General features: G+C 36.3%; 1 protein-coding gene across 1 annotated transcript in view; it reads left to right on the top strand.

Moving 5' to 3' along the window:
* The first annotated feature begins 6 nt into the window (after positions 1-6).
* The window catches only part of RIC1 (RIC1 homolog, RAB6A GEF complex partner 1), a 47,313-nt gene continuing 34,542 nt past the window's right edge, over positions 7-12,777 (top strand). The window contains exons 1-2 of the mRNA XM_008632550.2: positions 7-306; positions 10,078-10,185. Coding sequence (XP_008630772.1) covers positions 166-306; positions 10,078-10,185 — 249 coding nt within the window. The 5' untranslated portion in view covers positions 7-165. The remainder of the gene's footprint in view (positions 307-10,077; positions 10,186-12,777) is intronic.

Raw genomic sequence — 12,777 nt, forward strand, 5'->3', positions numbered from 1 at the left:
AGTCCCCCGTCCTCAGTGGTGCTGAGCCCAGGGGTCCGGTCGCTGTGCCGGTGATTATGTGTGGTCGGCCGCGGACTCTGCTTCTCTCCCTCCGCTGATGCCCCCGCTGTCCCCCTGCCTAGGCTAGAGCAGGCTGAGCGCCAGCTCCTCTGGAAATCTTCAGCCATGTATTTCCTCAGCGGCTGGCCCAAGAGGCTCTTGTGTCCTCTGGAGTCCCTGGAGCGACCGCTTCATATCCAGACGGATCCCCAGAGGGCTTTCTTCGCAGTTTTGTTCCCATCTCAGCTAAGCATCTGGTACTGCAGAGTGAGTATCCGTCGTCTTGTAAGCTCTCGGACCCTGCTCCCAGCTGAAAAGACCTGTCGTCTGCTGTTTTTTTTTTTTTCTTCTTCCAGAAATGGTTGTAAAATTTGAGGCTAGCTTTACTGAATATTTCAGTATTTGTGAATCTGAGCGGTTATCCACGATGTTTAGTGATAGGATTATAGTGTTAAGAAAATATGCAACGTCAATCTGCTTGCAGTTAACACCGTTTTTTTCTAAAAAATTAGACTTCCAAGCAACTTTTTCTTTGAAACGCTACATGCTGTCTGTGCTTAACATAAGGAGTAATTGTAGCAGTGGGGGTTTTTTGCATATAATGCTTCATATCTTTTACATTTGTATTTTCTGTGTTTTATATAAAAGAAGGTATGAGTGTAGGAGATCTGAAACGCCCTTTGTAAAACACAGAACAAAATCTATCACTACCCAGAATGTTATAACACAGAAGTTCACAAACTTTTCTTTTTATGGAAAGTTTAAAAGTTCTGTGGCCCTAACAGAAGACTAGTCATGGCTTTTACATGGGAGTTGCTGCTGTAGCTATATCTAGTTTGAAACTGAACAATTGACATTAAGTGCCTTGGTTTTAACTCGTGTTAGTGTGGTAACAAAAATGCTGTTGGTCAGTTTGATTTGATGCCGTCAATGAAAACTGTGATACTGACTTTAAATTTTGATGCTGGATCCTTTTAAATACTGCCTAGATTAGACCCTAAATCTGTCTATAAATATCTCCAGATCTAGGTGGTTTATAGAGTTCATCTCAGATTACCAAAGAAAACCAGCAATCCAGTTTTAGAAAGCTGAAACTGAAAGATGTCAAATGACAGTCATAGCCTTAAAATCTCGTTTTAAGTTATGCTGAGATTTCATCACATTATGTTTTATTATGCTCTGCAAGGCTGTTCACCAGTTCCTGGCTGGGATGCTGACACTGTTTTTTGAACCTAGACAGGTATCTAGCTAACACATAATCAGCCCAGTAACTTCACACAATATCATGTGGCCTCTGTTTTCTTGAGTTTATGGCACACCATGTGCATAAAGTATTAAACTTCTTAGCTTTTGGCAGTTGTGGAACCTGTAATTGTACTCTGTCAACAACAGCAGAACCGATCTTTTCCGTGGAGAGACATAGAAAACAACAGGCTCATGAAATGCTTCACAAGATGTGCCCTGTTGTCTAGAATGTAGTTTATTTTATGGTCTCTTCTCAGGGAAGAGGTTCATTATCTTGCATGCTTGGACTTGTTTTGAAATGTTAAACGTTGTATGACTGGCTACAGACAGAGCACTAGAAGAATTCACTTGGTGCAGAAGAGTTGACTAAACTCACAGGTCATTAATATTTTTAAACTAGATTTTGATTCAGTTTGTAAATGAGTGCTTTTGAGGAAGCTGCCGACTTTGCCAGGCCTGACCACTGACTGATCTTAAACTGAAAAATGTGTTACAGTCTCATGGCCTCTGCAGACAACTGGCTGTTATCAAAAACCTGTAAGAATAAAGGTTTTGGTCAAGGTCATTTTTAAAGAGAATTTCTTGCATTGTTTTTATATATATGGCTGGGGTCCTGATTTGGTTTGTTGGGTTTTTTCCCCCAGGCTTTTCTTTTTTTCAGTTTCACATTTGTTTTTGAAGGTGAAGATTAAAATCATATATTTGAACTTTGATAAAACAAAATTACTGCATTCTAGAAAATGTTTTCATTTGTTAGAAGTATATTCTTTGGAACAAGGGTAAATTCTAGTCAGGTTGAACTAACTTGATTTCTTCTAGTAGAAAAGCCTTCAGGCTAGTGTTCTTGTTAAGACTTGTTACTATCTCAGCTATATATCAAAGGTTTTGTGTAAGAATGAGGTGGTGAGACTGGGAAGGTTCTGTTTTGAAATTTTCAGAAACAAGAGGCTCTTTGAAATGCTTCCAGGTGCGTGAGTTTACATTCAGTATGTGTGTTTTTAAGGTGACATAATAATGTTAAAACTCCTTTTCACCCACTGTATGCTAAGAACTAGTGGAACTAAGGAAAGTTTATCCCAAAGTGTCTATTGTTTCCTGTTTTGGAATCAATACAGGTATTAAGACTCAAAATTGGGTAACTGGCATTGGAAAAAAAGCCAGATGGAATTATGCTGGTGTTTTTGAACCAAAAAGTCCTTGACTATTTTACATTTTGGGAGAGATTGGATTGTGGATAGAGAAGACCACTCAGGTGGATGATTGCAATCGTGCATCAGTATTGGTGAAAGGTCGTTGAGCACGGCCCCTCAATATGTTGACATTTATTTATGAATTATACGCATGTGCTACTGTACTAGTATACACATTATCAAGCATACTCAACATAGTTTGTTCTATTCTACTCTAATTTTACTTTGTGTATTTAAAAGGGACCTACACTGGTCACCTAGTCCAACTGCCTGACCAATTCTGGGCAATCAGAAGTTTAATCATGTTATTAAGAACATTGTTCAAATACTCTTGTACACTAGTAGACTCTGGGCATCAACCACATCTCTTGGATGCCTGTTCCAGAGATTTAAAAGAAACAAAACAAGCAAAAAAGAATGAGGTAATGCCAAAATTAACACATTTTAAAATTTTTACTTTATTTTTTAATGGTACCGAAAATCCTTTCTTGCTCCCTATTGGGTTCTGTTAAATAACCCCCACTCTGGAGACGTCTGCTCCAAGTATTTTCCTTAAATCAGAAGTTTTAGATTTAGACACCTTAGATAATTCCTTGACCTTTATGAGCCAGCATAACTGTTTTCACTGACAGCATGGAAAAGCTTGTCAAACGTTTGGATGCTTGAAATGAGAAACGTCAATGAATGATAGAACCTTTCTGAAATGCTATAATGAGATAATTGCTGTTTAGTAGATTGATTTGGGAACTGAAGATGAGGTTTCACAAAGCAGCTGTGCAGTCCTGTGTGTCATCATCTTTCCTGCTTGCACCTTTATTTTAATGGGTCTTATGGTGAACTAGTGATGTCTTTTTACAGGGATGTTAAGCTTAATGAACAAATAGAAGTCTGTTTATTTAGTTGATGAAAGGATCAAAGGAACATTGTAGTTGGCCCTCTTGAAAGTGTTACTCCTTTAACAGTTGTGGCTTTACTTTCAAATTGGTTTAGTTATCTCTTGAATTCTAGAAATTCACCCACAGGGCTCTAAGTATTAAGGGACAAGGTATGCAGCTAAGAAAGAAGGTGCCATAGACAACTGGAGTTCCCTACCTACCCCTTGACAAGTGAGTTGTGTGCAGCAAGTATAGTCTGCTGACATGGTTGTACATATAAATGTGGTTCAGCATTTCCTTTCTTTAGTATTAACAAACTTGTGGCAGTGACAGGAATAAGTACTGGCCTTGAATATTTAATGAAAACTCCTGTAGGTTGTTGGGACTATCTGCTATGACTCTGCCAGTCAAAACCAGTTTTGTAAGCCCTTTGAAGCCAAGAGTAGCTTGTCCCATCTACTTATTCAGAGGAGAATTTTTTGATTACCTATATGCTTCTCAGCTTATGATTTATACTTACTCTTGGTTTTTAAACCCATGTTTTCGTTTCTTTTTTTCTAATGATCTGATATTGAGTCAGAACACCTAAATGAACTAAAATAAGCTTTTGGGAAAGCATGCATATCAGAATCCTAGATTGTCAAATAGTTGGTATTCATTCTAAATGCTGAGTAAGTTGATATTCAGACAGCTCTCACAGCTCTCTCATGTGTGCTCTTCGGTCTCTAGCTGTTGCTGTATTACGAGTTGAAGTCAATGTGTGCTTTAAATCTAAGCATACAATAGGACAAAACAGGGGACTGTGCTTTTGCTCGGGAAGTGAGCTCCATAACCTGGAATTTTGCCATGCTATAAAGGGAGTTACTTGTGACACAGTGCATAAAGTTCATAAGATATATGAATAAATACATTGAAATTATCTGCAGTTGTTTCTGTAGTCTTTTTTTTAATTACAAGTGCTGTTAAAAATAAATGCTTTCACTATGCTTTCAAGATTATGTTTTCTTCTCAGAACTGTAAGCAGAATAATTCACGGAATTATCGTGTGTAGCTTTTAATGTAGAATTTGATTGCAGAATGGACAATAGATGTCTTGATATTGAAAGAAGTGGTTGTGTTGGCTGTGTATGGTGAGCAATATGACACAGATAGCATCAATGCAAGTTAAGATATCCTACTGCTCCTGCTGTGTTTTCTTCCTTAGTCATTTAACCCCTTAAATGCTGGTCTCTTACTTATGCCCTTTAGACACTTCTCTGAGAAGGTAATTTCTTTTTATTTGTCAGGAACAGTTTACTGTTGCTTCTATTAAAAAGATGCATGTGCAATTACATAATGAAACAAATGTTACACTGATGAATTTATCTAACGAAATGCAAAATTGTCATGTGGTTATTCAGTAGGACTTACCAGGTTTTCAGTGTCTCCTGTATTAATATAAAGTAGATTACCCCTGAAAGCTGTGTCATAATTACGTGCATGAAGGGAAAAGGCATCTCAGTTAAGACTTTTCAGTGTCCAGTTAGTTGCACATAACAGAAAACCAAAGATGTATAGAATATGCCTTTGCTTTTTGGCAGCATTTTTGAGCAGGAGGTTAACTGAAAACTTTTACTTGAGAGAGGTAGTGGTTGACAATTCTGCACTTTGGTTTTCTGAATTATTTCACAATAGCCATGAAGCACACAGTTGGAAGCTGTGTCTGCTCTGTTTGTTGGGTAGGCACTCTGTTGATTCTAAGCTTTTCCTGAAATTAAATTAAAGGAGTTACGGTTTTATAATTAACCTTGCTTTTAGAAATTCGTTTATCACCACCTTGTACCTGTGTTACTGACAAAATGGCCTTTTGCGGTCTATTTATATGAATTTTTCTGTTCCTTATGCACACATCCTTGCTTTTCTCCATGTAACCTTTTTATTAGTTTATAATTTTACAAAGCTTCAGCATTTAAAGTGGAGCACAGACCATATAGTGAGAAAATAAAGTGCAGAGTGTCAGGCTTTTGTTTTGTTCTGTTTTCTCCCAGCCTTGTCTTTGTCACTTAGATCATAAGCTCATCTGAAGAGCGTTTTTGATTTTTGTCTTGTGCCTACACCCTAATGAAGCATTGAAGCATATAAAACTAAACAGAAAATTTGTGTTTTTCAAAGAAATTGCCTCTTTATCCTAAATGAGATGGAGTTTTGATGTCTAGAATAATATATGGTCAGGGGATGATAATATTAGGTTTTAACAGTTATCCACAGCCATGCAGGTTCTTGGATTGAGTTACATTAAGAAACGCAAACCCGTACATAAGACCATGTTGCATATGTGCTGTCAGGTCATGTGTTTGCTTTTCAGACTTAGTCCAGTAGTTTTCTATTGTATTTGCTGACCTACTTAACTTGTAAAATCAACAATATGCACAGTTTGTCATTAACCTGCAGTCAAACCAGAGGATCTGGTTTAAAGAAATGAATTTCTTCATTATTTTATGTTCTGTCAAATGATTGTATGTCTTTCCAGTCAGTTAATGTATCATTTTCTGTGACACTCTGAACATCTCAATTAGGACACTTGCTCGTGGGAGGGCTGTTGTTCAAGTCTGTTCAAGGCTACTTGTCCTCTTTAAAAAGGGCCTTTGCAGAACAACATTCACAGCTTAGTTAAGGGTTTAAATGTCAACTTGATTTGCATTTACATCAAATGTAGTAGAATGCTTGTGTTTAGGGAAGTGAATTGATAATTTCCCGTATCTAAGCTTGCTGAGAGAATTTGCTGCAGGGTTTGTATACCTTAATAAATTTTTTCATAAAAACTGCATTATATATGGCTAAGTGTTCTGATGTGGCTTATGCTGCTAATACTTGGTAAATGGGCAAGATACTGTGTTTAGTCAGGTAGAATTAAGTAAAGCAGTTACAAAAATTTGGGATTATTTCATCATGGGTTTGGCTGTGGTGTTTTGTGTTGTAATTTTTAAATTGTTTGCATAGGTATTTTGTCCAGATGTTGATACAGAGGTCATCTTTCATAGTGGAAAGTCCAGAGGATTCTTCATGTAGAACTGATAATGAAACAGCTGTGAGTTTTTAGGTAGTTTTAATTTGAGTGGCTTTGTGATGGAGCTGTCTTTGTTGGTGGTGTTGTCTTGTTACCTTACTGTTTTACAAGTAGTGCAATTCATTTCTGATAATCCAAACCAGATTTGCTTTGATGTTGTTATAATCTCACATGAGTAAGAAGAGGCATGTTTAATGCTAGAAAAACATTGTTGTGAAGCATAGAAACTTCTCAGTAAGAGCTGTGGAACATGTTCTTGTGAAGAGATAGCCAAGGCTGCTGACTGATGGAAGGAGATAAAGTTTAGCTGTAAGAACGAGAAGTTCTGTTTGCTTTCAGTACTATTAACTAGTGCACCGAAGAGTTTGTTTACACTTTAGTAATAATAATGCTGTATTCTTTTTAAGGTTATATTTCTTCTTCTTTTTGCCATTTTTATTATCCCGTAAGCATCCACTGCCACAGTTCTGTTTGCAAGTGAGTGGCAGCTTCTGTTTTGCCTGACCTTACCTTCTTCTGCAGAGACAAAATGCACTGTATCAAAATGCTAAATTTTCTGTGCAGCAGATTATAAAATGCTGGATGTGCTTCTTATGTATTTTGGGAAACTTTTTTTAATGTTAAATTGCAATTTGAATTAAGACTTATTTACCCAGTTCTTTCTGCCTTAATAACTGAAGGTGTTTACTTCTTCCTCTAGACAAATTTTTTACTTCTTTTTAAACAACTCTTTATTTGTTAGGTCCTTTGCTATGTTTCTGGAATCTAGTTCCTCCTCAAACTGTGGCTTTACCATTACTATTTCAGTGGGTGGATTTTATGCATTTTAAAGAAGGAGGATTAATATATTGGCTTATTTGAAACAGTGGCTGCAATTCATTATTTGAGCTTAACTACATTCCTTTATAATTTTAGTAGCTGCATGCAGAAGTGTGAAGAGTAAAAACCATGGGGTTTTCATGAAGCTGATAAGGAGATTTGGAGTTTTTTTGACAAATAAAACCATAAAGATTTAGGGAAAATTCTAATTAATAGAATCTAAAACCCTAATACTTCTATAAAGAGTATGAATTAAATATATACAACTAAAAAGAGGAGAGTATCTAACTAACTGGGTGCCTCTCCCCCCTCCCCCAAACCCCCCCTCATTTTTTGGGTGGTTTTTGATGGGGTTTTTTTCTTTTTTTTTGGTGTGGTTTTGGTTTTTTGTTTGCTTTGGTTTTGGTTTTATTTGTTAAAATGTATGTTCAATGGCTTGCTGTGCTTGGGTCAAGTAGTTAGGTTGATATATATTCCTATTAACAGAAACATTCCTGTGCCATTTTCACTCACTTTAGATGTAATAAATTACTTCAGGTAAAATTACCATTTTTCATGTGTAAACAGAGCAGGATCTTGAGCTGTCCTTCTGTATTTGTTAATCCAGAACATTCAAACATCTGTGGAAAGCTTTTAAACAGGGTGGTAGATTTGTGTGTTAGGGTTTTCCTTATGTCTGAATTAATGCTTTTGAGCTGTGGAGTATATACAAATGAATTCTATCAGTGTAATAATTCCTCATTTTACCTCTAGCTAGGTAGCCTTTGTGACCTATTTAATTCAAAGTGAGTCAGCTTCTAATAAAAAGCTACTTAAACTACAAAAAGATAACATTATGAGAGCAATCAATGACTTTTAACTCCTTAAATCCTCATCTGTAAGCCTAGAAATCAATTTGTATAAATTTTATAGCTGGTGTGTATGTAGAATGTTCTCCCAGCTTCTAAGGTGTAATAGCAGCTTTCTTGTGAATCAGTGTCACAAGAATTCTACACTATAAATACAGTAATTATATTCTGTCAGAGTAGCAATATAGAAAGAAAACTGTTGTGTATTACCGAGCTGCTAATTTTGCCAGCTGCTAAAATGCTTCAGGCACAGAAGTGCTTTAAGAATGATCTCTAAGTTTGCACTAATGATGCAGATTATCAAGACACTACTTTTTCTCAGTATATCTTAAGGCAGTTAGGGTTCTAAGCCAATCAGTGAAAGGCTGTGTAGTTTATAAGAACAATCAACAACAATCTGTTAGTAAGAATAATTAGCTATCGTAATGTTAGATAATTTGATGCAAAAGAAGCCACGTGAATTTAAAAAGCTGGTGTAAATAGTTCTTAGGGTAAAGATTAGTGTGCGGGTTATACTTCATAAATGTTTATTTTTGATAATTCAGTTCTGTGTGGGTGTGAAATTTAAAAGAGTAATGCTATTAGAAGGACACCAAGTCATACTGTGAATTTACCAAGGCTAAGGCTGCCTGTGTGGTACTAATTCAGCTTGTTATTTATGTGCATGGTGACATAATTTCATTGCTTTGTTTTATACTATTTTAAATTAATATTGGTACTTCAAAATTAGGCTGTTGGTAACTCTATTTCTTCTGAAAGGAAACTGAAAGAAGTGATTTCAAATAGGATGGTAGTAGACACTCACCAGATCTGGAGTGATGGACACTCACAAGGTTTCTGAGTAGAATTAATGTTTTCATATTTGTTGTACTGCTTCTGCTGGTGCGTCAGGTAAGCTAAGAATAGTAGTAAATTTCCATCACCTGTGGTCTTAGTGGTGGTTGGGAAGCTTTGCCTAGTGGTATCATGGTTAATTTCAGCAAAATGAGTGATTACTCTGTACCCTCTTGGTTCCCTTCCAGTGTGCTTTTTCTGGTACAGTGTTCGGTGCTCCAAATATGAATGAAAACTGAAATTGATGAAGTTAGGACAGCATATGGTATGAAAATGAGGGGTAACTTCTTTGACAAAAAGTGTGTCCTGCTTAATTTAACTTCCACCTCCCAATGGAGGAGGATAACAGAGTGGGAAATACCCATCTAAGGTGAAAGCTATTACTGATTGAAGAGCAAGAGAATACAAACGGTTGTGGAATATGTTCAAGGAGAATGAATGTTTCTAAGCACTAGAGCAAGGAAGGGTAACCTTCTTGCATTGGGTTTTTGTGTCGTAGCTCCCAGCTGCGTTCGTGAAAGGGAATGAAGGCTTAGTGCTTAGGGTAGCTTTGTCTGGTCTTCATCACCCCAAAGCTTTTCTCCCTTCCCAGAAGGAAAGGTGCTAATGGGTGCACCTCATTACCTGCAAAATCCTTCCAGCTAACTGTAGAGGTGGATTTTCAGCAGGTTCTGACAACCTGTTCTGGAAAAACAAATTTCCTGATTATCATTCTCTTTAACACAATGGCCCACCCATTTAGTAGAAACTAAGCAAATGAATTGTACCAGATACTCTTTAGAATATTTCTTTCATCCTGATTCATTTGACAGTCCTTGTCATTATAGGAGCCTGTTTGAGATGCTTCTGTTCATCTTAAGCATGTCACCCTTTATCTAACTTGAAACTACTTCTGTATTCTGTAATGACTCCCTGCTGTGCAGTTAAGTATTTTATTGAAATATCCTGGGTTTGAAAGAGTGAGATTAGGGATGACAGTGTGGCAACTGTTCTCCGTGAACTTTCTTTAAAGCACAGTTTTGTAATGGATTGTAAAATACATATTAATTTTTTAACCTCCCTCAAGGGAAACATGTTGTAGCTGTTAAGGACACAGAGTTCTTTACAGGTATAGCACAATGTAAGAAACATCCCATTCCTTCTAGATATGAGGTGTAATTATTTATATTTTTTTCTTCCAGCCCAGTGTATTAATTGTAAGCTACAAGGAACTTTCAAAAGCAGCTTCTCAGTTTGGACCTTACAAACAAGCAGAAAGGCAGCCTGACAGCACAATGATAGCTGTTTCAGTAAGTAGAATTTTTCCTTCTTAACTCTGGTTAAACTACTGCAAACAGAATTTTTTGCCAATTTCTGGGCTTATACAAAATTGCAGATCATATATACATTTAATTGATACTTCTCTTGTGAAAATATGTAATGGTACCAAGGAGTTTTTAAACAATAGAAGCTTTCTTTAGTACATTTCATTAATTTTTCCCTGTGAGAATGAACTACGGTTCTTTGTCTTAAAACAAGAGTTAGACGTATTGGCTGGCGGTGATACAGCAATCTCATTACTTTAGTAATCTGGTAACAAATAATATGGTAATGTAAAGTTATGTGAATGAAAGAAATAGTTGTGGACTTAGGTGACATAATCATATTTAACTTGATAAATAAGGTTTAAAGGTGGGTCTTAAGAGATGAAACTGGCCTTATTACAGGCTTTTGGTAATTAAAAAATACTGCAAGTCACTGAGAACACAGAGACAAGGGCAGTGATAAGTGATACATGAACTCTTCTGTTTAGAATCTTAGAGATGAGATCTTATCTCACATGGAAATTAAGTCTTGTTTCATAGCTGGTGCTGTGCTCACAGCACTTCGGACTATTTCAGCAGCAGTGTTTAAAGTTTGAGGTGCAAGATGAACCCAAGAAAGGTGGGAGTACAGTTTGTAAGAGTTGCAATATGGGATAATACTCTTGGTGTCTTTTGGTTAGGTCTTACATTAGGACCAGGTCTTAAATTAGATACTGTTATCTTAGTGGAAAACACCGGATGATGGATGGAATAGTTCATGTCTCTAGCAATATCATGATAATCATAAATCAGCTAAGCTTCCCATGGTCCCATTTTCTTTTGTGTAATGCAAGTAAGTAGTTGGTATAAAATGTTTAAATTGCCTAAAAGTATCTCATGGAATTAGTGAAATGAAGTATTTCTGTTAGTGCCAGATTATATTCTCAGTGACTACTAGTAATTATCAATAAAGTCAGAAGGGTGATTCCTGTGATTTTTGCTATGAATCAAAAAGAATCCTTCAGTTTTATTTTGCAGTATGTTTATCCAAACAGATTTTAATTAAACATTTATGTAGTAGTTCAGAAGAAACTTTGAATTTTTATACTGAATTACTTTGCATACTGTGGGGATTTTTTCTGAGAAGTTATGACCCATTTGCTCAAGAGACCTCGTGGTTTAGCTGACCGTCGGATAACCTTTAATTTCTGCCACTTCAGTCGCTGCACTTTAAAGTTTTTCTGCAACTAAATGTACAGTGTTCTTTTTGGCAGGTAGCATCAGAATCTAAATGCCCATAAAGTCTTAGTTTGTAAACTAAAGCTCTTTGAATTAAAATTCAAAATGGCAAGCTCTTATAAAATAATAAGATTTCTAATATTCTTCATGTTTCTTAGGACGATATTTCATCCCTGGGTGTATGTATACAAATGATATAGTAAAGCATGTTTGTTACAGTATTTTTAACATCAGTTGTTTTGCAGTATGCTTTAAATATATATATATATATAGTTTAATTTGAAACAGTTAGTGAGTCCTACTGAAAGACCACATTTACAATATTGCTGGTTTTGTTGTAGTGAGACAGCAGAAAGTCAGTTTTTGGAGCTTAATGAAGAAAGTGTTCCTGCAGATGTGTGATACTCTCATCCCCAAGGAGAGTTCTGTTCAAGTGAATAGTTTTCTCTTTTTTCTTAAGTAACACATTCAAATGAAGGAGCAATAGCAAAGCAGCTTTTCAATGAAAAAACCCAATAATTTTGAACTGAATTAGCTTCAGTTAATTACTGAAGTCATGTGCAACAGCTAAAAATTTTTGGTTTAAAGCTGAGTTAGGTGATGTTTCTGACCTGTGCTCATGAGTAGCTTGATTGTAGTAATTTTCTGTAATAAAACTTTTTTTAAGAAGGTGAACAAAAGGCTTAGTATGTACTTATTAGCCAAGTGGTACTTTTTTTTTCTTAATGACATAATGATGCAGAGTGTATTCTGGATTTTATGTCCACTAGAGCAGTGATATACCATGTCTTTTGTTTCTGATAGCCTGAATATTCAGAGTGTCTCTATGAAAATAAATCACTTTGCAGCATATGCCTTGAGGTAAATATTTGTACTGCAGGCAGACTTTGGGCCAGCATATCAGGCTTTATAAAATACCTCAAGTAGCTTTAAAGGTATGCAGTTAAACAAGCTAAAGCAGTTTTCTCACTGTCGGCATCCCCTAGCAAATCTAACTTCTTTTACCAATAGTATCTTCTGTTGCTAAACTGTTGACACATTTCCTAGGCAGATTTTATTTTTTCCCCTTATATTTTGTAGTTTCTTCTTTCATATTGCTGCCTTTGTAATTTTTCCAGTGTTACTGGGAAATACTGTTTCTTGTCTAGATTAGTACATATATCCAAGGTAGCTAATTCTAGAAGTAAATCAAACATAGGAACAGGGTCAAGATGCTTCAGTATGGAGAAGTATAGGAAGCATTTTGGTCCTTGCCGTGTTACAGGCAGTCCTCTGATACAGACTGCTTCTCGGTGTGCATTCCCATAGCTAAGGCAGAGCTTTATTAAACATGGTAGCATACAAAAAGCCATGTTGAGA

This window comes from Corvus brachyrhynchos, unplaced genomic scaffold (assembly GCF_000691975.1).
Source record: "Corvus brachyrhynchos isolate BGI_N302 unplaced genomic scaffold, ASM69197v1 scaffold194, whole genome shotgun sequence".
NCBI classification, from domain to species: Eukaryota; Metazoa; Chordata; class Aves; order Passeriformes; family Corvidae; genus Corvus; species Corvus brachyrhynchos.